At 42.9% G+C, this 27944-nt stretch overlaps 10 protein-coding genes across 10 annotated transcripts; 5 read left to right on the top strand and 5 right to left on the bottom strand.

The window, feature by feature from the left end:
• Positions 1-639: 639 nt before the first annotated feature.
• BYT42DRAFT_575580 (alkaline-phosphatase-like protein) lies at positions 640-3684 on the top strand (the record flags this gene model as incomplete). The annotated part of the gene is made up of 14 exons (XM_051568979.1): positions 640-807; positions 864-1224; positions 1295-1360; positions 1421-1697; positions 1766-1797; positions 1864-1966; positions 2034-2220; positions 2293-2372; positions 2437-2636; positions 2698-2898; positions 2958-3111; positions 3172-3255; positions 3322-3386; positions 3452-3684. Coding segments are annotated over 14 exons (2053 nt in total), but the record flags the coding sequence as incomplete, so codon positions are not given.
• A 670-nt stretch (positions 3685-4354) lies between these two features.
• Positions 4355-5074, bottom strand: BYT42DRAFT_396148 (uncharacterized protein). Its single transcript, XM_051563373.1, has 3 exons — positions 4883-5074; positions 4737-4813; positions 4355-4667 (listed from the first exon to the last, which is right to left on the bottom strand). Exons 1-3 carry the CDS (start codon positions 4984-4986, stop codon positions 4501-4503), a joined length of 348 nt encoding a protein of 115 aa, XP_051421499.1. The 5' UTR covers positions 4987-5074; the 3' UTR covers positions 4355-4500.
• A 21-nt stretch (positions 5075-5095) lies between these two features.
• BYT42DRAFT_575596 (uncharacterized protein) lies at positions 5096-9164 on the top strand. Its single transcript, XM_051568980.1, has 16 exons — positions 5096-5267; positions 5326-5425; positions 5480-5634; positions 5702-5812; positions 5871-6068; positions 6126-6212; positions 6275-6622; positions 6700-6748; positions 6809-7347; positions 7404-7572; positions 7649-7735; positions 7806-8287; positions 8346-8549; positions 8617-8752; positions 8815-9017; positions 9081-9164. The coding sequence occupies exons 1-16, from the start codon at positions 5202-5204 to the stop codon at positions 9087-9089; spliced, it is 2943 nt and encodes a 980-aa protein (XP_051421500.1). The 5' UTR covers positions 5096-5201; the 3' UTR covers positions 9090-9164.
• Positions 9165-15078, bottom strand: BYT42DRAFT_646257 (Sec63 Brl domain-containing protein). Its single transcript, XM_051572677.1, has 34 exons — positions 14949-15078; positions 14742-14886; positions 14640-14676; positions 14483-14569; positions 14346-14413; positions 14261-14294; positions 14040-14204; positions 13904-13967; positions 13764-13848; positions 13640-13708; positions 13497-13581; positions 13331-13439; positions 13084-13272; positions 12933-13009; positions 12809-12877; positions 12724-12749; positions 12616-12658; positions 12382-12553; positions 12239-12319; positions 12077-12180; positions 11940-12020; positions 11798-11889; positions 11588-11743; positions 11438-11537; positions 11165-11379; positions 11062-11094; positions 10964-11005; positions 10758-10897; positions 10599-10699; positions 10483-10544; positions 10318-10414; positions 10202-10244; positions 10108-10137; positions 9165-10050 (listed from the first exon to the last, which is right to left on the bottom strand). Exons 1-34 carry the CDS (start codon positions 15029-15031, stop codon positions 9318-9320), a joined length of 3717 nt encoding a protein of 1238 aa, XP_051421501.1. The 5' UTR covers positions 15032-15078; the 3' UTR covers positions 9165-9317.
• Positions 15079-15805: 727 nt separating this feature from the next.
• BYT42DRAFT_615417 (putative phosphatase regulatory subunit-domain-containing protein) lies at positions 15806-16600 on the top strand (the record flags this gene model as incomplete). Its single annotated transcript, XM_051571956.1, has 2 exons — positions 15806-16165; positions 16256-16600. The coding sequence occupies 2 exons, from the start codon at positions 15806-15808 to the stop codon at positions 16598-16600; spliced, it is 705 nt and encodes a 234-aa protein (XP_051421502.1).
• A 252-nt stretch (positions 16601-16852) lies between these two features.
• BYT42DRAFT_639272 (uncharacterized protein) lies at positions 16853-17613 on the bottom strand (the record flags this gene model as incomplete). The annotated part of the gene is made up of 3 exons (XM_051572514.1): positions 16853-17421; positions 17485-17526; positions 17589-17613. Coding segments are annotated over 3 exons (636 nt in total), but the record flags the coding sequence as incomplete, so codon positions are not given.
• A 1225-nt stretch (positions 17614-18838) lies between these two features.
• BYT42DRAFT_517817 (SecY subunit domain-containing protein) lies at positions 18839-20811 on the top strand. Its single transcript, XM_051565238.1, has 5 exons — positions 18839-18860; positions 18936-19003; positions 19083-19362; positions 19453-20462; positions 20534-20811. Exons 1-5 carry the CDS (start codon positions 18854-18856, stop codon positions 20603-20605), a joined length of 1437 nt encoding a protein of 478 aa, XP_051421504.1. The 5' UTR covers positions 18839-18853; the 3' UTR covers positions 20606-20811.
• Positions 20812-20814: 3 nt separating this feature from the next.
• On the bottom strand, positions 20815-22870 carry BYT42DRAFT_599321 (uncharacterized protein). Its single transcript, XM_051570979.1, has 8 exons — positions 22756-22870; positions 22423-22680; positions 22331-22365; positions 22101-22266; positions 21988-22039; positions 21279-21923; positions 21139-21218; positions 20815-21065 (listed from the first exon to the last, which is right to left on the bottom strand). Exons 1-8 carry the CDS (start codon positions 22778-22780, stop codon positions 20992-20994), a joined length of 1335 nt encoding a protein of 444 aa, XP_051421505.1. The 5' UTR covers positions 22781-22870; the 3' UTR covers positions 20815-20991.
• A 1820-nt stretch (positions 22871-24690) lies between these two features.
• BYT42DRAFT_499497 (uncharacterized protein) lies at positions 24691-26189 on the bottom strand (the record flags this gene model as incomplete). Its single annotated transcript, XM_051564643.1, has 3 exons — positions 24691-25218; positions 25353-25628; positions 25728-26189. The coding sequence occupies 3 exons, from the start codon at positions 26187-26189 to the stop codon at positions 24691-24693; spliced, it is 1266 nt and encodes a 421-aa protein (XP_051421506.1).
• Positions 26190-27392: 1203 nt separating this feature from the next.
• Positions 27393-27929, top strand: BYT42DRAFT_575665 (uncharacterized protein). The gene is made up of 2 exons (XM_051568981.1): positions 27393-27514; positions 27570-27929. The coding sequence occupies exons 1-2, from the start codon at positions 27430-27432 to the stop codon at positions 27689-27691; spliced, it is 207 nt and encodes a 68-aa protein (XP_051421507.1). The 5' UTR covers positions 27393-27429; the 3' UTR covers positions 27692-27929.
• Positions 27930-27944: the final 15 nt, after the last annotated feature.

Raw genomic sequence — 27944 nt, forward strand, 5'->3', positions numbered from 1 at the left:
CTATGGTTGCACCACTAAATTAGATGCCATTCTCTGGCAGCAGGATCTTTGCACTGACACCAACTTTGCAACGTGTAACGTAGATGATCATTCGGAGTTTCTGAAGTTCGGCAGCATAAATGATCTGACATCCAGTCAGCACGTGCGCATTTCTGTGGCGGACATCCCCTTTTTTCTCTAGATGCAGGGACGCATCATCGTCCCATTAAATTCGTCCGAAGCTTCTTTCAATGCTATGGTTAGCATGGAAACCACAATTTGGAAGCCGTGCGCGTCCACACAATTGGAAAGTTCTTTTGCCTACCTGTGGGAATAGTTCTCAGAGATGAAGTTATCGTCCATTTTTCCACGTGGAACTGATCTGACCAATGGACTACCCTGTATCGTCCATGATATCGTAGCGGTGATCTAGAGGGAATTTTCCTGGTCTTTGTGCAACTGAACAGCTTGAGCTTTAAGATTGGTAATATCCCAGCAAACCAGTCTAAAACAATGTTTTTGTCAACGTGGGCATGTCTGTGTCATCGAACATGCACCGTATCAATGATGTGGCCCCCCTGTACGATGTACGCCCTGAATTAAAGGATCCTTAATATAAAAGCAATCAAGTAAACCATGAAATGGCATCTCAATCGTCGAAATGATGGTGATACAGAAAGCGCTTTTTCTACTCTCGTTTACTACTCTTGTCTCATCTGTCTTTGGAGCTGCTTCGTCGGATTACCAGCTGAAAGCCGATCCTGAAGGACAGTTCCCAAGACTAGGTGCCTGTCCCGATCCTCATGCCTGCATATTCCCTCCCGATGTGTAATGTCCTACCATTCCCAGATATTTTCTTTGTACTTACCGGAATTGATACATAGTTCGCAATTTTTGCCGGGGTCCTACTTTGATCTAAGGGTTGAATTGCATGCTTACGATGAAGATGCCTCCAAGCCTACACCTCCCCCAATTGATGAATTTAAAACTGCTGTCCGTCGTGGTAATGGTAAATGGGTGGACATTGATCGTTTTTTCGATCTGTCGACGCCTCCGCTGGAGCACTGGGACTTTAATTGGACCAACTCTATCGATGCCCTGTACTCTGATGAACACAAGCCCATCAATGTCGCCGTATCTTCCCGCATTTATCGCAAGCTAAAGTTCGACGAACCTGGCACTTACGATGTGAGGGTTCAATACAGTCCCAAGCAGTCGTATACTGTTCGATATGACGTGGTTGAAGTAAGTACAGTGAATGTCGATGGCTAGCAACGAAACATCCAGTAATGACAAAAATGACGATCGCTTGTAGCCAAAGCGTCCCAAAAAGAAAGCCAAGAATGTGATTTTGTTCATCTCAGATGGCGGCAACACTGGTGTAAGTTTCCATTCAAAGCAACATCTTGAGAAAATGAACACTAGTAACCGCGTCTCACAGATGATCACTGCCACTCGCGCCATTGCCCGCAAGCATACATCCGGAAAATTCCACAATCTTTTATCCTTTGAAGACTTTGATAATCTGGGCATGATCATCACCAATTCAGTTGACAGCTTGACTACCGACTCGGCCAATTCTGCTTCGGCTTACTCAACAGGTCACAAGTCCAGCGTGAATGCTCTTGGCGTGTACTGTGATTCATCTGAAGATCCCTTTGATGATCCCAAGGTCGAAACCATCACCGAACTCATTCGTCGCCGACAGCCCAAGAAAGGTAAATATTCATGGTAACCATGCTCTTCATTCCAGCACATAAACATTTAAGCCCGTTTTTCTTTCAAGCTATTGGTATTGTCACCACGGCCAATGGAGCGGTAAGCCTGAATCCACTTGTCCGGGACCTTAAATACACAGTGTAACTCAATTCATTAATTTTCCAGGACGCAACACCTGCTGCCTTTGTGTCTCATACGCGTCGTCGCTCTACTGGGGCAGAAATTGTGGACCAGATCATCAATGGTGTGTCCAATTGGACCGATCCCGGTAGGATATAATTTTTTTTTTTCGCAGTCGATCGACTGAATCTTAATAATCGTTAAACGCTTTTTAGTTGTTCCTGATGTATGGCTCAGCGGCGGCGCTGAGTATTTTACTGGCAAGCAGACCTTGAACGGAAAAAACTACTACGATGAATTCCGAAAGCGCGGTTACACTACCGTCTTCAATAAGAAAGACCTGGCGAACTATCATGACTCGGACAAGCTCTTGGGTATCTTCAGAAAAGATAACATGGATGTGTAAGTTGAAGGACCTTTATGACGAAAATTTGAAGCGTAATTAATGTATCTTTTTTTTTTTTTTTACTATAGTTGGTTCGAACGTAATATCTTCGTCAATAACACCATTGGCAACAAGGCCGCTCCTGATATGAGCGGAAAAGATGCTTTGGGTAACAATTGCAGATACATCTATACATATTGATCACTGAATTAACAAACATGCATCCTATTTAGGATCGGATCAACCTGGCTTGCAAGATATGACCATCAAGGCATTGGAGACATTGAAGAAGCGAGGCGGAAAGGACGGTTTCTTCCTCATGTCTGAAGCTGCCTCCGTGGATAAGCAGCTGCACGTTTTTGACTTCCCTCGTGCTTGGGCTGAACTGATCGAACTTGACGTCACTATCCAAAAGACGGTCGAATGGTTAAAGGTACTTGTCGGCTTGAATTTTCGAGCCCTCTACTATCATATACTGATGCAGTGTTCTGTAGAAAAACGGAGAATATGATGATACGTTGATCCTTTTCACTGCTGACCATGCTCACTCTTTCGATGTCTGGGGTACCGTTGATCGTGAGCGCATCAAAAGGGAGAATACAGATAAGGGCAAACGCAGTACCATTGGTGTCTACGAACATTCTGGCTGGACTGGCTTTACAGATGCCGACGGTGATGGTTTCCCTGATGACTGGGTAAGCCTTAGTTTACAAGCAATATGACAACATCAGTCTTGATTGAACCGCTATCATAGGCACCCCGTATTACGCTGGCAGCTGGCACCAATAATGGTCCTGATCATTATGAAGCTTGGCAAATGTCGACTACGGGTTCACGCAAGCCTGGCACCAAGGATCCAGTCCATGGTGTTGTAGCCAACATAAAAGACGCTGCTGGTAATTTTGGAGGTACGTACCAATATTATGAAGGTTGACGCCATGATGTGAATTCTTATTATCGCACCATAGCTGGTCTCAAATGGAACGGCAATCTTCCTACGGACTCGTCGAGTGGCGTCCATTCAATGAGCGACGTATACATTTATTCGAACGGTATGGGTGATGAAGCTGTCTCTTGAAGTGGAAGCCAAAATTTATAATCTCTATTCGATATACTAGGTCCAAGCTCTGAGCTTTTCGGCAAGACATATGAAAATTGGAACCTTTTCTTCAAAATCACCCAGGTATTGCATGCGTCATTGTTGATTTCCCACGATCCGTGAAGTTTTCTTATTAAAGTTTTGAATAGGCCATGGATCTCCAGAGACCTCGCAACGGCGAAAAGCCACATCATGATCATCATCATTCTCACCATCGCCACTGAGCCATACAAACTTCTCATTTAGACGCAATATAAAGTTAATAAGAACCACGATCATTGTAGAGTTTCAATAAATATAGTGCAATGTAGCCTACATAAACGGCTGTTATCTGAATAAAAGCTATGACTGTATTTCATTATGCTGGAATACATGAAGGAAATGTTTTCCCATCGTACCTTGCTTAGTGTTGGAAAGCACGGTTAAAAGAAATAATCTGGAGTACCCGCATGCAGTGTTGCAGGTTGCACAGAAACAAAACGTGGGCTATTTCACATTAGTTTTATTTGCACGACGCCCGTTCGTTGGATGTATCAAATGATGCTCATTATTTCATAATAATGAAAATAAATGACATTATCCAAATGATATTGTCGAAAATCCAAGTTATAACTATACGCAAGTCACTGCAGGAAAATGCATTGGTTTTGATATTCAGCCATTTTCAATGGATAAACCGGCATGATGAAACTTCGCTATGGCAACGTTTCGAATGAGGAAAAGATCGGGTCAACAACATAAACATGACGAACAAGTCTTGAAAATAAAAGAATGATATTGAAGTAAATTTGTGTGGACGCTCGTGATGGATGTATGTCATTGATGTGCTGTGGTACTTTTCGATTTGCTTTGCCAAATGACATACAAAACATGAGCATGAAGAAAAATTAAAGGAAGGCGAAAACATATCACATGCATTTCCATAAATTTTGAAACTTGGCGTGTGTCATATACATATAAAAAACAAAAGGTTGAATGGGTATGGTATTTGTGTCGGGCGTCCATGCTGTTTTTGGGAAACAGGATTGAAATATAGAATTCATCAAACGCAGTGGGATATCATCAAAAGGAAATAAATACTCTTTCCAGGATTCCCTTTCTGTCGTTGGCTTTTTGTCACCTGCAGCCTCGTCGAGTGAAAGAGACATCTGAGCCTTGGAACAGAAGGTGGAGAAAAAAAAATTGCATCGCCGATCACTTATGCACATCTGCTGTGCACGAATATTGGCATCGGCCTTGGAAGAGAAATGGAGGCAGGTGCGTTATTCAGCAAGCGTAGGTGTTCTAATGGTGTATTGGCATGCGCTGCTCCTGATTGATATAATAAACTGGGGAATCGTTCTCGTGACATCAGCCCCCGAATACCTATTTCCATTGTCATTGCAGTGAGATAATTGTAAATTTTTGCTGTATTGAGACATGTTTTTGACGTACTGAGCCATGCTGCTACGGATACAAATGAGCTTGCCATGTATCGAGACACCGTCTGTACATACGGTCGGCTACTGAATCTACCAATTTTTTTTTTCGCACTTTAGGAATCCGGTTTTTCTATAACTCTGGCGACGTATGTGTTTTACCCCAGGAGATTGGCAGAACCAATGGCGATACCCATACATAACCCTACCGTCCCTCCAAAGAAAGCTCCTCGTTTCATGTTGAACTTGGCTTGACTTTTGTCCATGAGAATGTGAGGAGCGAATAAAGGGGAGATGCGCAATAAGAAGCAACAACGGAAAGAGAAGAAACCCTCTTTGGCCTGAACTGATCCCAAAATTTCTCTGTGCTTGAAGATACAAGTCACATCCCGAACAGGGAAAGTCGCACCAAAAAACGATTGCCTTTTTCGGGAATCCAAATGACGATGGTTTGTCGTTAAACCGAAATAACCTCCACTCCATGAGTAAACGATTCCAGAATCTTAACAAGTATCGCAACGTAACGGGAAATGTGGCCAAGAAGGAGGTAAATTTATACTGTGTGCTCAAATGGTATGGCATATGCACTCAAACAATTTTTACAGCATTGGTATTGCGAGCTTCCCATCAGCACATCGCCATCATCTGATAACGCCAACCTCGTTCAGGCCAGTCGTCAATGGATAGCTGTCCAGTGGGGTGCTAGTGCGTACCATGAAGAACTGTAAATGTCGGTTTTGTATTGACGTACTGTTTTAGACGGTGGTTCTATGGGCTTATTACCCCACTGCAGTGCTGGGAAAAACGCCGCTTCCGAAGCCAACATTTTTCATGCACACTCTGCTGCCGTATCCGATTGGCACTTTTCCGAGTTCGATGATAATTTGTTAGCAACGGCCGGTGAAGATAAATTGGTATGGAAATCACTAACGCATTATCAGTAATCACGTCTACCTCACTGGACATATGCCCGATTGGTAGATCAAATTATGGAAAATCCCAGAGGAGAAGACCAGCCCGACATGCTTGACCACGTTAACTGCTAGTTCAAGACGTGTGGACCTACTTCGTTTCCATCCTACAGCTGCTCAGGTGAGCACAGGACCAGAAACTTGTTGTTTGACAGATCATTCATCAGGCGGCCTGGTAGATCATCACTTCTTTGGGAAATGATGGTAAAAAAGTGACCATCTGGGATATCGAAAAGGAAAATGCGAGATTGGAGCTTGCTTCGGAGAAAGAAGCGATTCATTCATTTTCCTGGAAATCGGACGGTTCTGTTCTTGCTACGTCTGCCAAATCACTAGTTCAAGTATGGGATCCTAGAGCGGAGACACAAGTACTGCGAGTAAGTCACTGACTCAGCATGCCTCTCAGTGAAACCATGCTGACTCATGGGCAATAGTCCGGAAGCGGACATGAAGGAATCAAGGGTTCGCGGGTGGTATGGCTCGGAGATTCCAATTATGTATTCTCGGTGGGAGTCAACAAGGTATTGTTATATTATTGGGATGGGAGAGCGAATTATAAATTTAAGACGTATTTGTTTCGTAGCTTCGAAACAGACAATATGCACTTTGGGATAGCCGTGATCTCTCGAAGCCTTTGACAATGAAACCTTTTACTGCCTCCACAGGAGTGCTCACGCCTTTATACGACGAGGATACAGGGACAATGTACATGATTAGCCGCGGCGATTCTACGATTCGATCAATGCAGATTTCCGACTTGCAAACCACTCCATCACTTTCGGACAACATGGTGTGTATGACCGGCACTTCTCTCTATGGAGCCTGTCTGGTGCCAAAGTTGTCATTGGATGTCATGCAAGCAGAAATCGCCCGCGTTCTCGCCGTCACCCAGAATGCTGTGGCCACTGTCTCAATGCAAATACCGAGAAGAGTAAGCATAAACTCATTTTTTTCTTGATCGAGCTTTTTGTTTGCATCGTGGTATTAAGTTGGTTTTATCAAACACAGCAATATCTGGATTTCCATGCTGAATTGTTCCCTGACACCAAGGGTCAAGGTAAATGAGGATCATCGCAGAAAAAGATTGGACCATGGTAGCTGATGGGCATCAAAATAGTACCTGCGCTTTCTGGCGAAGAGTGGTTTGATGGGAAAACCGCCGAGGTGGCTAAAGTCTCGCTGGATCCCTCCAAGCGAAAATCAAGTGAACACACTGCTCTCGCCAAGGCAAATGGCATTGTGAAAAATGACGAATCCACAAAACCAGTAGCAGCTACTTCACCTGTCAAAGAGGACGTCAGCAATGAAAAGGCACCATCGACAGCGACGATTACCCAACCTGCCAAAGAGCCAATCAACGAAGAAAATGCCCCCTCAGCGGCGGCGACTGCAGTAACATCACAAGTGAGTAATGGAGCCAAGCAAACTCCAGCCAAGCCAACAGAAAGCAGCGAAGCCAAGACTGCTGCGGCCGAACAAGGAGACAATGATCAGTCCAAACCCGCCAAACCTCCTGCAAAGAAAACACCTCGTTATGGAGCGGCCAATGTTTCACCATACAAATACCTCGTTGGAAAATTCTACCATCCAAGCACCTACTATGATGATCTTCGAGGTTTGAGCATCAATAAGAGTGGTACATTCGACTTGATTCAGGTATGGTGTAAAAATGCTTCGCTGTTCTCTTGACTTGTCCTTACAGTTGAGTGTAGGCAAATACATCATTCATTGCGGTTCCCATTACCGGCCCTGGCGGTCGGGTTGGCATTATCTCTGTGGACAAACCTGGCCGTTTGCCAGTTCACATTCCGAGTCTCCTCTGCGGTTCGGAAGTAACCAATTTCCAATTTGATCCATTCAACAATCAAGTAATTGCGACAGGTACGCTACAGACCAGGAGTATATAACTATACGTTTGACTGGGAATAATAACTGCGTGTCACTACCACATTTGCAGCTTCCGAAGATAACAAAATCAGAGTGTGGTCCATCCCTGAAGGCGGTTTGGAGGAAGATATTGGTGAGCCAGAATTTGTTCTTTCTGGTAAGTTGCTGGTTGACCCTCCTTCATGATATCGATGATGCTTACCTTAATATTAAATCAATATCATCAGCTCCAAATATGGACAAAATCGGTCTGTTGCAGTTCCATCCTATTGCCGAAAATGTTCTGATGTCTGCATCGACAGACATGGGTCACCCAACGATTCGATTGTGGGATTTGAAAGAGAAAAAAGATAAATGCACGTTGTCTGATGTTTGCGGCGATATGATTTTCAGCTGTGCGTGGAGCCCCTGCGGAACCAAGATTGCTGTCGCGAGCCGTGAGAAGAAGCTTCGTATCATTGATGCTCGATCCGGCAAGGTGCTAGCGGATGGTGCATCGCACAGTGGTGTTCGTCCCTCAAAATTGTTATGGCTTGGGGATACTGAATGTATTGCTAGCGTTGGTTTTGGTCCAGGCTCCATGCGTGAGATCATTGTTTACAAAGTGGACGATCTTTCGAAGCTCAGTACGAAAACGATTGACATGTCGCCCAGTGTGATGAGCGCTTTTTACGACGCTGACTGTCGCATTCTTTATGTGGCAGGCCGGGTAATATATAAAATGTCATCCCGTTTCTTAGCGCTCTTTTTCTCATTAACAGACATAGGGAGATCGGAACATCCACACATATGAACTGGAGAACGACTGCAAACTAACGGCTTTGGCCAAAATCGAGGCCGGCACTTTGCAACAAGGATTTGCGTTTTTGCCAAAACGTGTATGCAATGTGAAGGAGATTGAAATCGACAAGTTTTATCGCTTAACGCCCACACTTATCGAAACTGTGGGTGTCCGTGTACCTCGAGCTCGAGTATGTTATGATGGTCGGAAAAACAGCATGAAACCTATTGAAACTCACCATATGATATCACCTGTAGCCTGAGTATTTCCAGGATGAGATTTTTGTTGACACACCGGATGTAGAACATCCTGCTCAGGATAGTGCCAGCTGGTTTGAGGGAAATGACAAACATTTGAATTGCATTTCCCTGAAACCCGAAGATATGACACCGCGTAAGTGGCGTTTAATCGGACAATGCAGTTTATCAGATCGTTGGCTGAAACAAAACTATTAGTATCTGAGGCACCACCTCCACCTCAGCAAGCTACATCGAAAGCGAAATTCGAAATGGGCAAAAAGATTGTGAGCGAAGACCAGCGCCGACAAGAGCTCATGGATCGTATGTTTTCAACGGCAAAAGAAGTGGACGATGAAGACGAAGAAGCACGTAAGAAGGCTCAAAATCCGGAAGACCAGGAAGTTGCCGATGATGAATGGGTATGAGGATCATTAAACTTGTAATATGAAAAGCAGCCACTCAACACATCATTTCGATCATAGGACGATTAACCATGTACTGTAGAGCAAATTTAGATTCCTAATTAGAGCTCGGTTGTTCCCATAATTTTTGTGTAATAGTTTTGACTGTAACTTTGTTATAACAAGCTTTTATGACAAATGTCAGCTGTTTCATGCGGATCACACGACGTAGAATCAAACGATGGTCTAGCTTTTGATGAATGATTGTCGTGACTTGTTAGTTAGGATTGATCTGCCCGGGATGACGTGGTTTGCTGCTTAAAGAGCGACACAGTAGTATTCACCAACACTATCGGCATATTCCTCCATCCATTGTGAGAGACTAACTTCTTCGAGTAATTTTCCAGTGTTCGATGATGAATGACTTTGGGACAAAGTAGGATCGATGTCGTTCGTTTCACCATTCATCGATTCAAGAGACTGCGACAGTAGTGTTTCCTCATTGTTCAAAGGGGTAGTCCAGGCTTCTAACGTGCTGACATTCGAGGTATCGCCAACGAGTGCTGAGCTGTCGGTGTCATCATCCCATACAAACGGACTGCCACCGGAGTGAAGGTCGTGTCCATCATCGATCACAGAATCAAATAGATTTTCCTCATTACTCGTCAAGGATACTTCTTCTGGGTTCAAAGGCCATTCATTGTCGCTGTTGAAGATCTGAGTAAGTGAAACGAGCCCTTCTGATTCGTTCGTCATATAAGGGCTGATTTGCGAGGAGTATTTATTCTCCAGAGCATCGCACACGTAATCCACCCAGTTGCCTTCGGTTTCACAGCATGTTGATACGTTGTCGATACATTTTTCTGCGGATGCCAGGTAGTTGCACTCGGAAATGTCGTTGGAAGGATTTGAACTAGATAATAGTGGCGGTGGCAGGTAATCTTGTTGCATTTTAATTCTTTTGCGAATATATGACTGTTCGTTGCTTGTTTTCCGCTTGTCAACCGTCACCACCTGATGCAATCCAATTTTACAGCATGAATGACCGCAACTGTAGATGTATGTCAGAGGGCAAAGTTTTCTATTCATCGTCAATATGCTTACTTACAGGTGTTTCTCTTTGCATTTATGCTTGCAACTAATCGCACAAGATATTAACAACCCGCTGTTGGCATTGCGCTTTGAAATGGTGTGTCTCTTACCGTTTTATATCCTCTTCAAACGTGGATGACGCCATTGTGGATGCTAGGAAGAGTAGTTGGTTTAGCCCTTTAATGATGGGCTGCATTTAGTAACTCGTATCTCATCGGGAACTTACTGCAGTTTGCTGGAGCAGAAGGGCAGACCTCTTCACAGATACCGGTTGGTGTTGATTTATCCAAAGAATCCAGAAACGGATCGTCTAAATCGGGGAACTGCATAATCTCAACGTAAGCTATCCAATAGCTTTGTTCAATGAAATGATCGTCCATTCTTTGCTTACCATATCTTTCGACGCAGCTGAATCGATCCTTGGTTTAACAATGGTTGAGACGTTCATACCGACTACCCATTCATTTTTAGCATGTTATGCTTCGATAGTGTTACTGAACTGATTACCATAATCCTCGCTCTGGAAATGACATGTGATTTCCGCCGTTCGCGGACAATCTTCAAGCGTTAAGTGAACATGACGAGATTCTTGATAGAATTCCCGAACCCTATCAACAGACTGTTGTTGAATGCCAGAATCAAGATCCGCTACGACAGTATCCATACGGTATTCGGTCAAATCGATGCAAGGTCCGATCACTGGCTGCCACCCAGAACAATACAAAGCGACCTTTGCCATTTTTCGGCGATCGTACGTTTGTCTTGCGCACACTCAATACAATATCCAGATTCATCCCATCGTTGCACTAGTAAAATAAGATAATCAAGGGTATTCCATTGGCATGCTTCAAAAAAAAGTAAACCTGATTCACCGTCATTTCCAGTTGAGGAATACGATCCACCGCAGCTTTCAGCTAAGAACCGATTTAGAGTTGATGTCATGATTTGACAAGATGAAGGTCATTCTTACCTTGTTTCCATACGGAGGATTGCGATGCATAATCTATAATAAGAACAGGAATCTTGATGTGAGAAAAAAACTAGTAAAACATCATATTTGGGTTCGGTTTAACCATTTCCAACCGCCTTTCATCAGTATTGCGTATGTCATCAAGTGTAAATATTTTGGCTTTGGCTAATCGTTTCACCAATTGCGGTCCAATGCTGTCAACTTGGCGTAGTTGCTGAGGGGAATCTGCCCATGTTGTTGCCTGAAGACTACGGTACAGTTCCAGTGCATATTCCAATTTGAGGGCATTTTGCTCGTGAACGCTGCATTCAATGACACCTAAAAAAAGTACGTGTGAGTTTCCAATTTTCAAATTTGAAATGTGCCACGGGATTACATTTGATGATCCGCTTTGCCTGCTCCGTAATATTAAGCGCCTCGTGAGCAAGCTGGCTCCCGGGAGACACCGCCCGAAGATTAATGTCACCAATAACACACTACATTCGGTTACGACTCGATCTTAATATCATGGACCTATTAGATTTACCTGGAGCACAAGGAAGATTTTATGTGGCACCGTAACTGGCTTGTGAGGCAAGTGATAACGTATATTCGGATTTCGTCCTAGCGAACTGAAAAACGCTTTTTCGCCCTGCCCGTATCGGACCGACGCAAACTCGTTTGCATGGCTTACAAGTTGTAGCTAATTTTCACGGTCAGAACGAAGAAGTCATATCAGATGACAAAATGTACAAACCATATCCAAGATGGAGTTGCACGATTTCATGTGCAAAACCTGTGTGATTGTCTGCAAAGATATTTTGTACTGGTTCATTGCTTTTCCAAAACCTAGTACCATCGTAAGTACGGCGCCATCATACATTCATTGTTTGTCGTACCTGTTGGCTCGTAACAGGAGACTTTGTTTTTAGCAATAATCTGACTTTTCTCCAATAAAGCCACTGCTTCAATCCATAAATCTAACAAAAAAAAGGGTTAAGATGGTATAATACAATCGTTTCCGTCGCCAAGTTACCACGAAGAAACTGATCCACCGAATTCGCCGAATGTGCATTTTTCGATACATAGTAATGGTTCGGATTTTTTTGCAGACGTATATGCAGGAAACTGCATGATAACCTATGTTTGACAGTGAAGCCGTCTTTCTCATCGAAGTAATGGAAGTCATTTGACAAACCATTGAACAGCAGAACCCATATCTGTAATATGACCGAGACAGATTTCCGGCAATAACAATTCGAGCCAGTTTCGGTGCAAACTATTTTTCGTGGTAAAATTCTAGTCAAAAGTGTTCTTCTTATATCCAAGCATTTCATTTACCTGCTCTCCACCACAAACTGGTTGGATATTAACGCGCGGTAGTGATCCTCCATACTGAGTTTGGTCAGTATAATCGCGCAACCTGGTATGTCTAATCCGGAACGTCCAGCAGAGCAGATGAGCTGTAGTAATTCACTGCTCGTATAGTCGCGAAAATGACCATTACAGTACTCTTTAGTGAAAAAAAAAGTTAGTGGCATCAAACGATAACCAAGTCATTTCGCTCACGGTTACCTTTGGTCGATTTTACAATGACAATATGCGCAGGCCATTTCATCTTGATACATAGAAAAAATAAACATATCAGCACCCAATGGTCAAAAGACCTCCAAGTCCACTTACCATTGTGTTCGAGGTTATCGTCATTGCTAGGATAAAGATGAGATGATTTTGTAATCATTCATCAATCAGATTGATTACATCTTACCGACAACACGGATGGATTTCTCCAGGTACAAACGTTCAATGATACGCCGATCATGCACACTGACTCCTGCTATAGATTGTCATGTTATAAATCTGGCTCATCATCCTATACGGTTTTACAATACCATGGTAAAACGCGATGCCTCTTCTGACATAATCCGACAAGTACCCATTTTTGAGTGAGATATCTTGTGCATTTTTTCTTTAGATATCGTGTGTAATTGTGTGAAACTCGTGAATAAGAAATCATCGAACGGTTACGCTAGTTTGACGTACCCAAAAGATACTACATGGTGTGTATCCATCATTCTTTTCAGCACGTTACAAGCCGATTCTGCCGATTTCCGTGTAGAGCAGTACTGACGAGAGCTTGTTAGACCGATCGGATTTGTCGTATGTGTGGATGTTTGTCTTACTATCAGTACGCTTTGGTCATCTTCATGTTCTTGGATAACGTCAAATAGCCTACATGTATTTTCAAAGAGCTCAGTATATACTCATCGCTGTAAAAGAGAATCCTTACTTCCAGTCTAATCGTTTCTCAAACTGAAATACATTATCGCCTTGGAAAGGTACGCCGTAAACGTGTGTTTTGACATGTTTCGAACAGGTAATGCTTGAAAGATCTAATACTGAGTGGAAGTGAGACTTAAGTCTGCATGGGGGTGGTCAAAATATTTGACTTGTACCTTTTGCATCAAACCAATCACCGATATCTTGCAAGTTGGATAGGGCGGACGTAATAATTAACAATCGGAAGCGAATCGCCATTCGCTAAAATGGTACATCAGCAGATATCGCCGGGGCAAGAAATACCGAAAACCGCATTCACCTTGAGTCTACAGATACATGCTTCTAGAATGGACCCTTCGCTTTCGCCGATGAGTCGAATCTCATCGATCTAATTGAAAATCGTCAGAATTGGCATGCATAAGATATTCCTCGCGGAAACGTACTATCAGTAATTTCACAGATTGAAATCGCTCCTTGGTGTTGACAGAGCGACGCATCATTCTATCTAGCCCGCCAGCCGTGGTTGTACTAAGATGGGAATCTCAGCAGCAGCCCCAAAATAAAATGTTTCACGACGGCATACCAGATAATAGTCTTTGGTAAGTTGCTGGGAAAATCTTGTTCCTCCTCTTCGATTACGTGCTTGCCTATTTACAGAGTAATGACGAGATACAGAATTTAGCGCACGCCGTTTCGACAATGATTGTTGACAGGCTTACAGATGACGTTGAAGGGACAGAATTTTGGTTCCCACACTTTTGCTCTTGTAGTACCCGCCAATTTGGATGGAGCGATGTAGATAATACATGGCGCGCTGTATTCCGCATGTAAAACATTCACTATCGCGAGGTCCAACAAAGTAGACCTCCTTGAACCCATAGGCACTGGGTGTACTTTAAGTTAGTATAAGATTTATGTGGCCATGGCATTTTCAGCTCACATGAGAGGACAAGGTTCTCGCCGCTATAAAGAATCTAGAATCATTGTTTAGCAAGCATTCGATTTCTTCGAACCATGTGACTTACACTGTCCAAACAAGCAGATTGAACGGCGTCAAAGTCTTTGAAGGGAAAAAGGCCACGATACTGATGAGCTGCAGCAAAGAAACAGAAAAAGTGTCAGGTTCCATAACATTACGAAGAAAAGGAACACCGAGACTTACGTATGTCAAGGGTCGATCGAAGGGGACCATGATATTCGGTACGACATGCCATTGCAGGCAATTCATGCAAGGGGGAACGGAAGCATTCTAGGATCGGTCTGGGTTAGCCGGCAGTCTACCTGCGAGTCTATTAGACAGCCATCTTTCGTAAACAAACCTGCATGGTTGCCGCCAACGGCTGAAGATGCATTTGGCTACATCAGCATAAATAGCGCGTCAGTATCGTCCATATATAGTTATAATGCCTACAGTGATATACATGAATGCTTTTATCAGCATGCTCATTTTGAATAGGGGTGGAACTGCGTTCGGCTTTTACGGGTCCTTTGGTTGAATCTGTTTGCATCAGGTCATGCTCGTTTTGTGATACCCTTGTGGCTCCCGGATTTTTGGTATGGCCTATGCTAAGGTAGCCAAATGGTTCGATTGATTTAAACGGGTGAAAATAATCCATTCTGCAGCGTACTTTTGTCCTTGAGTAGATGATATAACATTGGCATCCAAGTTTTGTGAGGATGGGTAACTGCTTGGTACGCTGTCTTGGCTCATTTGTGTCGTAATTGGAAATAAACAAAAGAAGAGCGCAGCATTGACACACACACACAATGTCCTTATTCTTTTATGTTTTTCATTGGACTGCTAATCTCGGTACATGCATTGTGAAATTTATTTGTGCTGAAACAAAAAAGTCCCACCGACTGATGAAGACGGTTCTTCCACAGGTTGACTTCAAGTCAATAGCACTTGCCACTGAAACTGATAGCTCTCTGGTTATCACAGTAAGGAAAGATAGTTCAAGTCCGCAAGTCGTACGATTACTGGGAAAACAGACATCGATCGTAAAAAGAAAAAGCTGCCGTTGGATGCAAGGAAAAAGAAGTCTGACGTCTTGTCTGCTATAAAAGGACGTCATAAAAAGTAGGAATAACGATGGCTCTGTGTTCAAAGACTGAATGATGAAATTGTTTATTTGGACAACATCGCAAGGAATCGTGAGGGGAAGATGATGCACGGGGAGACTCTGTTGCTGCTCAGTCATTGGCTGATATGGCACAGAGCCCACGGTCTTCCTATATCTGGCAAAAATGCCAGGTCTCACTATCTCAGGAAACTATGCAGTTACGGAGCTCGCGATTTTCCTGAGATTGTTTGTGGTTTTTTTTTCTTTCCCTCTTTTTGCTATTGTTCTTGGCTTTTTTATCACACTTTTCTCTGTTCATGTATCAGCCATTCTATAATAGTTTCACGGCAGAGCGACTCGAGAAAAGGGTGCGTTCTTTTCAAAATCGACGCGTATTTCTACCTCAACCTACCGCTTTGACCATGCCTTCGGCCGATATCCAGTCGGTGTTTTCTCCCAAAACGCAGTGGTCCGACATGCAATTGCCATGTGTGACATCCCAGAAAGAACCAGCAGAACCCACCAGACAGTCTTACTTTGATCCCGTGTGTGAATTACCAGCGTGGTCGGATGAGCCGAATTCATGTGCATCGTCATCCGATAAGTCGTGTTTACGGTCATCGCTGAAGTCAAGTAGGAGTCGTTCCGCACCGAGTACGCCTGTTGCCACCAAGTCGGTGCATTTCGATATCCCTTTGGAGCGTATCACATTATTTCATGAACAACCCGAACGCACACAAGCAACCAGTGAATCCTATACTAACCGTGACGATAATACCTGGGTGAATTTTCGTGCAAGGACTCTCTCTCACGACGTAAATTTCCTATTGGATGATTGGCCGAAAAATAATGCAACTAGATGCCTTATACAGATGGTCACATTGGAGTCTTTACTGTGGGATTCTCCAGAGTTCACCCTCACAGGGACGGTTCAGGTGCAAAATATTGCTTACCGTAAGGAAGTATCGGTGCGGTATTCGTTAGATGACTGGCAGACATCGTACGATGTTCAGGCGGTTTTCAAAGAATCGTACCGCGAGCACATGGATCGCTTTCAGTTTCAGATACACCTTGGTCGTGTTATTCGTCCTTATACGAGAATTAGCTTGGCGGTACGGTATCATGTGGGAGGGCGCGACTTTTGGGACAATAATCGTGGTAGGAACTTCAACGCTCACTGGGCTCCAAGTCGCCGATTCAGCAGTCCATGGAGCTAGGAAATAATGCAAAACACCACCATACACATATTGCGAAGGAGGATAATTTCATACTAATGGGGGAGGATTTTACGACGTATATGATTCAAGATATTCTTATCGTGCATCATGGGTTGCAGAAATAAAGAGCTTGGGATAATAATAAAAAAGCGAATCTCCACACAAAAGGGGTCAAGATGTATTGTATGTGTAAATTTTTATTTTTAAGTGTTCATGACGTTTTCGGATATATATTTCTATATGATAGGATGATTACAAGGTGAACATAGCAGATATTAAACCAAGGAATGTCAAGAAGACCGGGGGAGATACTTGGTTGACGCCGTTGGAAGATGTGGAATTGCGATTGGTGGCGGAAGCGGTCATCATATGCAAACCAGTGGAGCGATCGCCTGAACGCGTGCTCTCTGGGGCAAGGGTAATGGGACTGAACGTAAATGCCGAGTTACCACCAGCACCGCTGCGGTTTCCTCCAGCGGATCGGCTGGCTGATTTAGAACCAGAAGGCTTGGTCATGGAAAGAGAAGGAGTATGCGCTGTTGGTGCAGCAAAAATGGCAGAACTGCTATCGGAAGCTGACATATCGGAGGGGAGACCCTTGGAAGAAGCAGTAGCCATCAGACTACCGCTGGAGGTTTCGGGGTCTACATTTCTATTAAGTCGGGAAGTGGAGGACGAAGACATCATATCGGTATTATCGCTCATAGTGGTCAGTGGTGTAGCAGTAGTCAAAACTCCTTTCATAGAGGTAGTGGCAGGTTCATTTACAAGCGCAGTGCTCGTCTGAGTGCGTGTGACAGGGCTTGAATCATATCCATCATCTGGTATAAGTCAACCTTAGCATTCTATTGCATAAAAACTAAAGAACGTCTGATAACACGTACCATCAATATATTCCGTGTATGTAACGGTTTTATAAAGTGTTACTGAAACGTCAAATAAATTTAATCATTACGGCAGCGAAGAATAGAGCATTGCAGTCTCCCACCTGTTTTGATTTCTGCTTGGATCAGCGCTGCCAATGACAGACAAGTAACGGTATATAACAAAGTGGCGCGCATGTTATCTCGTAAAAAGAAGCAATAACTGTAATATTGTACCGATACGGGTTTTTATGCTGTCTACTGCTCATTATTTAAAAACAGGCTGTTTTCGACGGCTAATCGTTCCAGTTGACATTCTCACAGTAAAGAAAGGCGAAGGATCTTCGTAATTTTTTCTTTTTTGCGAGTCTGTATTTCATCATAGTATGGATGGCTTATTTGCAAATTATACGAGAGTGTGTTATTCATATCTCACAGATTTTTGACTCATGGTTTCGGCAAGTGGAACGGAGAAATGATCTCGATTTTCATCGCAAGTTTGTGCCTGCGATAAGAGAAGTGAAGTAAAGAATGCCTATACTCTCTAACTGGAATGAAGACAACAGCCTCTTTTTCAATTGTTGATCTCATAACGCGTCAAATCCTCTATACCGTGTTTTGAAAAACCTCATTTTCTTGATTTAGTCAGTTTCTGTATACCATATTTCAGCATCGTCGAATAAGCTCAATAATACAATAAAATGTTCCTTTCTTTACTCATCAGAAAATGCGTAAATAATAACATTTGACGCTTGGTGAAAAAAAAGGATAGTAACCATGTTGTTTGGTGCTTGATGATCGCTACCTACCGATCGTGTAGTTTATAAATTGTCTACGATCCACGGTGCCTATACAACAGCACTGCTATTTTTACGATACCCGTCTGCTGTGAGATGTAATCACGCACAAAAACGCATTTGAAAACCATATAATAGCTTTTTATTATTGTATTGGCAATGAACGGTCTTGATTTTGATTACCGATTAAGATGACAGCATAGCTTTCGATGAATTCATCAACCGCAAGGGCGCAAACCGTTTGCGCTTGTGGTATCTTCCAGAAGGATGCCAAGGCTTGTGTGACAACCTATCGCTCGTAGAAACCACCGTTTCTTATTTTTATTTACTCATTATTGAGCAGTCCATTATAATATGAATAAAAATTGTCGTGTTTAGGATTGAAATTTTCGTATGGTGGATCCTCACGTTAGTCTCCAGAAACAATGGTTTGAATCCGACCAGCGTGCAACCTTTCATTTTGATATTTCAAGGTGGATGTCTGTGATTGGTTGTTAGTCCAACCCAAGAATACGAATTGAAACGCCGACATAGACACACAAAACAGAAACCACGCGGATTCGTCTATCACTTCCTTCTGTACTTCAAGCACCATGGGATGTAAGTAGGATGCCTCACATGAACTTTTATCCTTCTTTTGTCTTTTTTCAACGCGTAACTAACTCTTTGATACAGTTAGGATACTGCATCTTGTTCGGCCATTCATGGCCATCCTCCCGGAAATCGCGACTCCGGATCGAAAGGTAAAGGATACTATCAAAGCGGACAGAGACACTGAAGAAGACCGGCAGAGCTTACACTCATATTACTTTTTTAACTTAGGTGCCTTTCAATCAAAAAGTAATGTGGACTGCTGTGACCTTGTTCATCTTCTTGGTCATGTCGCAAGTTCCTTTGTATGGTATCATGTCCTCCGATTCGTCAGATCCCCTGTTCTGGATGAGAGTCATCTTGGCTTCTAACCGTGGTACACTCATGGAATTGGGTATTACACCTATTATTACTTCTGGTATGATTATGCAGCTTCTTTCAGGAGCCAATATCATCGAAGTCGACTACAGTTTGAAGGAAGACCGTGCTCTGTTCAGTGGTGCACAGAAATGTAAGTTGAAGCCAAGGGGGGAGGTTGCTATTTTTCTGTTGAAGAGTGGCAATAAAGTAATTAACAAGCTTGGAATTTTTTTGCTGCTAGTGTTTGCCATGATCATTGCCTTTGGCCATGCTACTGTCTCTGTATTGACTGGATTGTATGGTAGCCCCAAGGATATTGGCGCTGGTGTCTGTTTGCTGTTGATTATTCAGTTGGTGGTGGCTTCCTTGATCACGATGCTTTTGGATGAACTTCTACAAAAGGGATACGGTCTTGGTTCTGGTATCAACCTTTTCATTGCTACCAACATTTGTGAAACGATTTTCTGGAAGGCTCTTTCTCCCACGACCATGAACACCGGCCGCGGTGATGAGTTCGAAGGTGCATTGATCTCTTTGGTGCATTTGATGATGTCTCGAAAAGACAAGACACGTGCTCTCAAGGAAGCCTTTTATCGTACCAATCTTCCCAACGTCATGAGCTTGTTATCGACGGCGGCCATTTTCGCTGTTGTCATCTACCTTCAAGGTTTCCGTGTGGAAATTCCGGTCAAGTCGAACCGCATGCGTGGTCAGCGCGGTACTTACCCTGTCAAGCTTTTCTACACCTCCAACATGCCTATTATGCTTCAATCCACCATGACTTCCAATATCTTCATGATCTCTCAAATGCTCTACAAGCGTTTCGAAACCAACCTTCTTGTCCGTCTCCTCGGTGTCTGGGAACCCATTGATGAATCTCCCCAACTTTTCGCGACCAGCGGTATTGCCTACTACCTCTCCGCTCCTCGCAACATCACTCACGCATTGATGGATCCTATTCACACCGTTATTTACATCGGCATCATGCTTGCTGGTTGTGCTCTGTTGTCCAAGATCTGGATTGAAGTGTCCGGCTCTTCTCCTCGCGATGTAGCACGTCAATTGAAGGATCAGCAATTGGTGATTGCCGGTTACCGTGATACTTCCATGTACAAGGAATTGAAGCGTGTCATTCCCGTCGCTGCTTCCTTTGGTGGTGCTTGTCTTGGTGCTGTTTCCGTTTTGGCTGACATGTTGGGCGCCATTGGTTCGGGTACCGGTATCTTGCTTTGTGTGACCATCATCTTCCAGGTAAGACAGAAAACCAAAACTAGTGGATGATCGTCATGAACCCGCTACACCCGTATTAATACCTTTTTTAGTACTTTGAAATGTTTGTCAAGGAACAAATGGAAAGTGGTGCTGGTATGGAGGGTATGGTGATGGGTCAGTAGAAAGGAAAACGGAAAGGAAAACATCCAGCCCCCTGATGGATAATTATCCATGATTTTACCTTGATTTCTACTTTGTTCTTTTCTCGTTCAACGTTTTTTTCCCCCTTTTCTTTTCTTTTTAGTAACCACTGCATGTAACCAAGAAACATATGAAAGCTCTTTTAGAGAGTCATCTTATATAAAATGATACAAAAAACAACTTATAGAATACTGCGGAATGTTAAGCAATACAGTATATCGATCAGTGTTTCTACAGTAATTGAATGGAATTAAGAGACGCTGGGGGAAGGGGGAGGGGAGGGGGCAAGCGAATACGGAAACCCTTTTTGATTACATATTAGATGTTCTTTCTGCGCTCTAGTCTACTTTTTCTTTTTCGTTTCTTTTTATTCGGAATCGTCACGCAGCTGTTCCAAAAGCGAATAGCATTCCTCGAGAGTAGATACGCAAAGTGCTTGACCTAACACGAGCAAAAGGGCAATGGTATCAGTAATGTAAATAATAAAATAACCATACGGCATTCAACGGCATACCTTCGGGGATGCAACCTTGTTCATCGTAAAATTTACCGTCTTTTCGCAGATTTTCGATGCTCATTAACTTCATTTGATAGCTAAAGGAGAGTTTCATCAGGAAATGGTTCATGAAATGACAAAACTAGCAGTCGACTTACGGATACAATTCCTCTGCTGAACACGGCGCGCCCGTCTTCTTGACGGCTAACAGGCATTGACGTACGGAAGTTAGCTGATTATAAATAGGTGTTAATGCCTCGGAGACAGGCACACTCTCGTTCAACAAGATAACAATGATACGATAGCATTTGTGAAGTAAGAAATTGAGCACGGTTTGACCTTCTGGGGCTTCACCACGTTCATCCAAAAATTTGTCGAGTTTGTCGGGACGATCGCTATCCACGGGATGACGCATCATTACAATATCATGCAGTTGGTGCTGATAAGTGAACAAATCAGTCTGTCTTAAAGTCCACTTGTGTGTCAGTTCCAAACGTTCCAATTGCGATTTGATTTCCACCAGTCGTACGCGAATTTCTTGCAACGCAGGGGAGAAATCGGTGCTAGCGGCGATGATCATATCATGTGAGTAAGCATAAATTTGCTCTAGGAGACCCACAAGCACCGCTTGACCAGCTGGAATACTGCCATCCGCTGCCAAAAATTTGCCGTCCTCTCTACGGTTATCGATATCCCGAATTTCCTCTTGGATCGGCACTATATCGCTTGCTTTAAAGTTGCTTTGACAGGCAATAGATATTAATTGCCGGCGAATACGAAGCATCTTATTGCGAATGGGAATTCTGTTAAATAAGAAATGATGAGTAACGCACGACCGAATACAAGCTATATTTTAGCAGGACTTACAGTTCGGGAGATACTTCATGGATTGTCGCCATCAGTTGATCTCTGATACGCTCTAAGCAATAACGATATATCAACGAGATATCCACCGGCAACCACACCACGTGATGACTTACCGCATTGTGTGAATTTGTACTTTAGCATTTGCATGACAGCCTTTGGTAAGGCACCGTTTCTTTCATCCACTTTGAGAATATTTTCGATTTCCTTCAATTTCTTCGTATAAGGTTCCAGAAATTCTTCAGCATAAATGCCAAACTCCTCCAGACGATCAAAAGAATGCTGCAGGTCATATGAGAACAATGATTCTTGGGGTTCTTTTTGGACGACAATATGTATAAATTACCTTGATCGCCACGACTTGAGAATATACTGCAGGACCTATACAGCTATTTAGAAAAATGCTCCAGATATATTCACGGATATACGTTGTCTTACTTTCTCTGGTTTTGCCCAAACACAAAAAGCACAGACTGAGCATTTGGCAGACTTCATCCATGACATCGTCCGTACGATTCAAGGCTTGTTTCTCATGGACCATTATACCGCCACGTACTTCGGTCAGATTATTAATTTCTTGCGTCACCTCTTCTTTGATGGGCATAATGTCGTCTGCCTTGAGATAAGTGGAACGATCTCTTTTCAAAGCTGACAAACGATTGCGAATGGCGAGCAATCGCTCCAAGATAGGTAGTTCTAATCATGCATTTGGAACCATATTAATATATCGTGTGTGCAAGCCGAGATATCGCTCAATCATCGCTAGCTTGCCTTCAGACGGGACACTGTGTGGCATGATAAGTTAAAGAGATGGAGACAATGAAACGCCGAACCCGATCTGAGTTCATCAAAATCCTAAGTCCGTGACGGTCAAAAACTCTTGAATTTATTCACCAATAAAACAAGGATAGATCGTTCTCAAAGTGTTTAACAAGCAACATCATTCCCATTCCTAATAATCCTATAGTGTAACAATATGCACGGCGATCCATATAATAGACTAACTTTATAGTTGCAGTCAAAGGGGGCGTAATGACCGTGCTTTTGATAGGGGTCGCGACAGTTTTCTTTCAATTTCCATCTCCCTTGCGCATTATTGCGGGAGCTGAACAGTAGGAAATTTAGTTTTTCCCTCTTTCTTACTAATGACCGTTTCGATTGATTAGTCGAACTTCTTACACGTACTGCACCCATGTTATTCAAATAGTGTATGGGCCTGGAGATTACAGTTATACTCTCCCAAATCGGTAGATTAACCGAAGCAACAAGGCACATGTGCTTGTCGATGACGTATTTTTGTTTAGCTTTTTTTTTATGGAATTTTTCCGGGACAGCGTCCGCCGGAAGCATTATTTACGGAAACGAAATTACGTAGAAAAATCCAAAAAGAATGAAAACAGCTTAACTACCTCTTTTTTAGATCATGCTATGAAAGATATGATTATTGCTTCATCGTCAATGCTTGTTTTTGAAAATTTGAAATCGTCTGATCTTGAATTTGTCAGGAAATAAAACTTGCTGAATAACGGCGCCTGAACTTCATAACACCGATCAACCTATTGGAGGATTCTGGTGCCTTTCGAATGAGAAAAACCGCTCCTAAAACCAGGTCACTTTTAAACAAAAGAGAATGAATATGTTCTTAGAGTTCAGAAGAAAGTTAATGACGGGAGCACCAAAATGATTATGTTCCCAAAAGGTTCCTTCACAAAAATCTCGGCTTATTCTTTTTTTGTCGGATTATTTTTCCATTTCTATTGCCACAGCAAGGACTCGGAACGAACCATTTATTTGCAGAAAAGGAATGAACCGATGTTCGATTTGTAGCAAGAACCGAGTCAATGACATAATTCCATAAAGTTAAAGCGGCCATCTGCTGAACAAGGCTCGCAAGTTGCCACTTGATAGGTTCTTTGATTTCACACACGTGAGTATATTTCCAAAAGGTATTCTCCTTGTATTACATTCCCAATGAAAGTTCAATCGTGATAAGTTATTGGCATTGTGTATTGCCTAAATTACTATGAGCAGTTCGCATCTCGGTCGCATAACGCAATTAATTGGGTTACAGTGAACTGAAGCAGGAATCCTCGTTCCCGCTTACTATAATTATTACCTTTTCTGAAGCGCGGAAGAATTTTATTCCCGGACGATCCCTCATATACGAATACGAGCTGCCTGTATGAGGACCAAGAGTTTTTTGCGTGCAGTAATACAAGTTTGTCATTGAGAATAATGCAAAACAACCTTGGAGTATGCTTTTTTGTTTTATGCAGATCGAAACAAAGAAACCAACTTGAGAGAGAAAACGAGAGGACGCGCGGTATTAAACCTTCCATGTGCAAAAGACATGGTCAAAGAGCCGTACGAACCGTACCCCCAATAGCCTGCACGCTACAAAATGAAAACCACAGCTCAGGGAGTGAAGATGTAAATACGCCTATTTTTAAGACAGTATCTTTGCTAAATCGGCGACAACAACAACGAATTGATCAGTAAACGGTTGGTCTTTGTGAGGCTGCATGAAAGAAGAAGCTTTTTTTTCTTTTTTGAAACAGGGATGGTCTAAGTTATGTAGAGCAAAGAATAAACAGAAAATGAACAATGATTAGAGCAGGAAGAAAAAAAAACTACAGTCGATATATGATGGTTGTTCCCGCATCTTTTTTAATTTTTTGGATTTTATGATAGTCGTATATTATCTGCTTAGCAGAAAATCATCAGGCCGAAAACGGCAGCAATGAAAAGAGCGCTGTTGAAGGTGGTCACTGTTGCAGCGGAATCTTGGCCCTTGCCGTCCACCTTGACATTAGAGGCATTTCCAGAGCTGGAAGGCTTCGCACCCGAACCAGTCTTAGTGGTATCCTTGCTTCCAGTGGCTTCAGCAAAAGTAGGGAAGGAGATCACGGATTCTTGATAGGGGTGGGTAATATTCATACAGGTGGCAACGTCAACAACATGGGTGTAAGCCTTCTTGATGGCAGGATAATGCTTAATAGCAAAGCTCATGGTCATGTTGTTGATTTCGTGAGACAAGACAATGTTACCGCTGCGTTCAAAAGTACCGTTGTTTCCCATGGTAATGAATTGCTCGTACAAGCTATCCACGGTAGCCTCGGTTACACCAGGGAGAACGTTTGCAGCCCAGTCGTCGGTATCCAAATTCCACAAGATAGCAGTAAGGTTCAACTGAGTGGCAATCCATCGAACACGATCATCCAAATCACCAAGAGCCTAGAAATAGAAAAAAACAAAGAGAACAGCGGACATTAAATAAGTGATTTTTTTTTTTTCATTCATCAAAAACCAGGGCACACAACACAAATTCGTGATTGTCTTTCGAGAGCCCAAAACAAAAGGGTACTTACAGGACGCCAGTGCAAGGGAGTGATACCAGTTACATACTTGATAGCCTTTTGAGTGTAGTACAATTCAGCCAAAATTTCTTCGTTGGTCAAAGTGGTCATCATGCGGTGAGACCAGGTGTGGCCAGCGATGTGATGACCGTCCTTGACACCACGAAGAGCACCATAGGGCCAGTTAAGAACGTTGGAACCAATATAGAACATGGATGCCTTTTGCTTTTGTTCTTCCAAGTAGTCATAGAAAGCATTGTGAGAGCAATTGGGACCATCATCAAAAGTCTAGAAAATTCGAATGGTTAGCAATGTCGAAAAAGCAACAAGCTAGGCACCCATGGCAACTGAAATGATCCAGTCCCAAAGGGAAACAGGGATACTTACAAGACCCCAGGTATCAGGTTCAGGGCAGGCGTAGATATCCGGGTTAACACCAGCGATCTTGGGTTTGACACACTGGGAAGTCGACCACCAACAATCGGGGTCGTTTGCAGTATCGTAACCCTGCATGTCGAGACCACCAGCGGCCGTCATCTTTCTGACCGGGATTTTGGGGGCCTTCGTCCAATCGATGGCGTTATACACCTTCTTAAACTCATCAGTGTTGTTCATGCCATTGCTGGTGGCAATTTGCCAGACAGTAGGCCATTCAGCCTGGTTGATGGTGTAAGGAGACTGGTAAAAGGTACACTCGGCAGTGGGGTTCTGTTGAGTTGTCTGAGGGATGTCCGGAAGCACAATGTTGGTGGGATCGGTTTTGCTCTCAAAGTTCAATTGAATAGCTGCGTTGGTGACAACGGCCGAGGCAGCGATAGAAAGAATGACAGCTTGGGATTTCCAAAACATGATCGAGAAATTGAAGGATAGGAATTGAAGATGGAAGGAGGAAAAGGAAAAGGAAAGGACAAAGAAATGAAGTAAGGGAGGAAAGGAAGCGTAACGTCACTCCAATCACGGAAAGGGTAAAAGAAGAAAAAAAAAAAGTTTTAAAAAAAGGTGAAGGCTGAAAAATATGGATATTTATATACTGCTTTGCATGTAAAACTTTTGCCCTTTCGTATCTAGAATAATGAGAAGAGAGCAACTCAGAGCTATTTAAAGTAGCCAATCCGGAGAAGGTTCTTTTTTGTTTCTCTATTTTTTTCTCGACATGTTGCGGGACAGCAAGGAGTGGAATCAGGTCGTACAAGGCGGCGCGTGAATTATTACGCTTCTTTATTACTAAATATGGTGTCTGGATAAAAAAATTCCAGGACAGGCGAAAATATCACTGTATCTGACGTTACCCAAACTTGTGAAAATTATCCCAATACGGTGCTGATCTTTTGATTATATACCGGGCTTCAGTTGTTTGTAATACCGAAAATCCCTTATTACACTGCATTCGCCGCGGTCGTACGTTGCGACACCAGATGCTCGGTCTCGTCGAGTGTCTTGGCTAAATTTGGGACAGTCGGGTTTGACATGTGTACGGCAATCAAATCCTCATATTGCACAAAGTTCACTGTATACCACACATCAGCATTTTCGATCCAATACGTGCCATTTGTTGTCATGGTAATGACCATGGCGTATTCCAATCCGCACCCCTTGCTGTCATCATCACCCTGGGCGACAATTTCCTCGAGGAAATTTTTTTAAACGTCACGTGGTTAAGGGTTTAAGCATTTTGTAACTCAGCTGAACATGGAAAAAGAAAAATGGAAAGGAACCGGTGCGTTCAAGACATCTTCATATGTGCGATTCATTTCCTGTAATACATGCATAAAGCCTGGCTTTTGAGAATTTAGCGGCTGCATTTTTGCAGAATAAAAACTTCATCATAAGCATCATTAGGGAGGCAAGATCCAATTTCCACTTTTAGGAAATTGGTGACGGTTGGGGGGAGATGGTCTAGACAACGACTTTGATATTTCTGCTTCCGATTATTAAACAAATTGCTAAGCATGTCACTCAGTAACATACGACAGGGACGAGTTGATTATGAGAACACCATGCATGCACTTTTTGACACAACAAAATTTCAATAACACATGTTTCTGTCCATCACGAAAAGTTTCGGTTCCTTTGGCGTCGAAATCAATAGATGCCAAACTGTAACCTCGCATGCTTTTGCTTTTACTCGCATTCGATCTCAAAAGCATGCATGCTCACTTGTGCATTTTTTAAAGGCAAATGAAAACGTATAACGTGATAGCAAATATGATGCGTAACAGCAATGTTTAGCTCATCATCCGACTGGCTCGATACTCTCAAGTTCGAATGGTTGGGCTTTTCGCACCTCGCTATCATTTCTCAAAGATAATAGGATCAATATCATGTCGTCTTCTGCAACATATGGGCTTTGAGAATCGTTGTTTTGTGGGAATATGCAACCTTCAACTCATTCCCTGAATACCGATCGATCTACTGATGAATTTACTGCATCAGGGGCAGTTAAATAGCTGTTTGTCAAATCAGAACATGCGCAATGTCTCATCTTACAAGATTTATCTATTGCTTGATGCTGAAATACAAGAGCGACACCACTAACAGTATCCCGACTGATCAATGTTAATTTTAAGGTCCAGCAATAAAGTTCATGCACATTACTACGGACAT

This window comes from Radiomyces spectabilis (assembly GCF_025331425.1).
Source record: "Radiomyces spectabilis strain NRRL 2753 chromosome Unknown BYT42scaffold_9, whole genome shotgun sequence".
Taxonomy (NCBI): Eukaryota; Fungi; Mucoromycota; class Mucoromycetes; order Mucorales; family Radiomycetaceae; genus Radiomyces; species Radiomyces spectabilis.

What these genes read in the sequence shown, in the direction of transcription:
- BYT42DRAFT_396148 (XM_051563373.1), bottom strand. Translation starts at nt 4,986, where the DNA reads ATGGACAAAAGTCAAGCCAAGTTCAACATGAAACGAGGAGCTTTCTTT. An exon ending in GGTTCTGCCAATCTCCTGGG is followed by an intron (nt 4,814 to 4,882) that starts GTAAAACACATA and finishes AAAAATTGGTAG; the next exon opens with ATTCAGTAGCCGACCGTATG. An exon ending in ATCCGTAGCAGCATGGCTCA is followed by an intron (nt 4,668 to 4,736) that starts GTACGTCAAAAA and finishes CAATGGAAATAG; the next exon opens with GTATTCGGGGGCTGATGTCA.
- BYT42DRAFT_599321 (XM_051570979.1), bottom strand. Translation starts at nt 22,780, where the DNA reads ATGCCACACAGTGTCCCGTCTGAAG. An exon ending in TTTGGGCAAAACCAGAGAAA is followed by an intron (nt 22,366 to 22,422) that starts GTAAGACAACGT and finishes ATAGCTGTATAG; the next exon opens with GTCCTGCAGTATATTCTCAA. An exon ending in CTCAAGTCGTGGCGATCAAG is followed by an intron (nt 22,267 to 22,330) that starts GTAATTTATACA and finishes TATGACCTGCAG; the next exon opens with CATTCTTTTGATCGTCTGGA.
- BYT42DRAFT_517817 (XM_051565238.1), top strand. An exon ending in GTTCAGTGGTGCACAGAAAT is followed by an intron (nt 19,363 to 19,452) that starts GTAAGTTGAAGC and finishes TTTTGCTGCTAG; the next exon opens with TGTTTGCCATGATCATTGCC. An exon ending in GTGTGACCATCATCTTCCAG is followed by an intron (nt 20,463 to 20,533) that starts GTAAGACAGAAA and finishes TACCTTTTTTAG; the next exon opens with TACTTTGAAATGTTTGTCAA.
- BYT42DRAFT_646257 (XM_051572677.1), bottom strand. Translation starts at nt 15,031, where the DNA reads ATGAGCCAAGACAGCGTACCAAGCAGTTACCCATCCTCACAAAACTTG. An exon ending in ATGCTGATAAAAGCATTCAT is followed by an intron (nt 14,677 to 14,741) that starts GTATATCACTGT and finishes ATGCTGATGTAG; the next exon opens with CCAAATGCATCTTCAGCCGT. An exon ending in ATCCTCCGTATGGAAACAAG is followed by an intron (nt 11,006 to 11,061) that starts GTAAGAATGACC and finishes ATCGGTTCTTAG; the next exon opens with CTGAAAGCTGCGGTGGATCG.
- BYT42DRAFT_575665 (XM_051568981.1), top strand. Translation starts at nt 27,430, where the DNA reads ATGCCAAACTGTAACCTCGCATGCTTTTGCTTTTACTCGCATTCGATC. An exon ending in CACTTGTGCATTTTTTAAAG is followed by an intron (nt 27,515 to 27,569) that starts GCAAATGAAAAC and finishes AGCAATGTTTAG; the next exon opens with CTCATCATCCGACTGGCTCG.
- BYT42DRAFT_575596 (XM_051568980.1), top strand. Translation starts at nt 5,202, where the DNA reads ATGAGTAAACGATTCCAGAATCTTAACAAGTATCGCAACGTAACGGGA. An exon ending in GAAATGTGGCCAAGAAGGAG is followed by an intron (nt 5,268 to 5,325) that starts GTAAATTTATAC and finishes CAATTTTTACAG; the next exon opens with CATTGGTATTGCGAGCTTCC. An exon ending in CAATGCAAATACCGAGAAGA is followed by an intron (nt 6,623 to 6,699) that starts GTAAGCATAAAC and finishes TATCAAACACAG; the next exon opens with CAATATCTGGATTTCCATGC.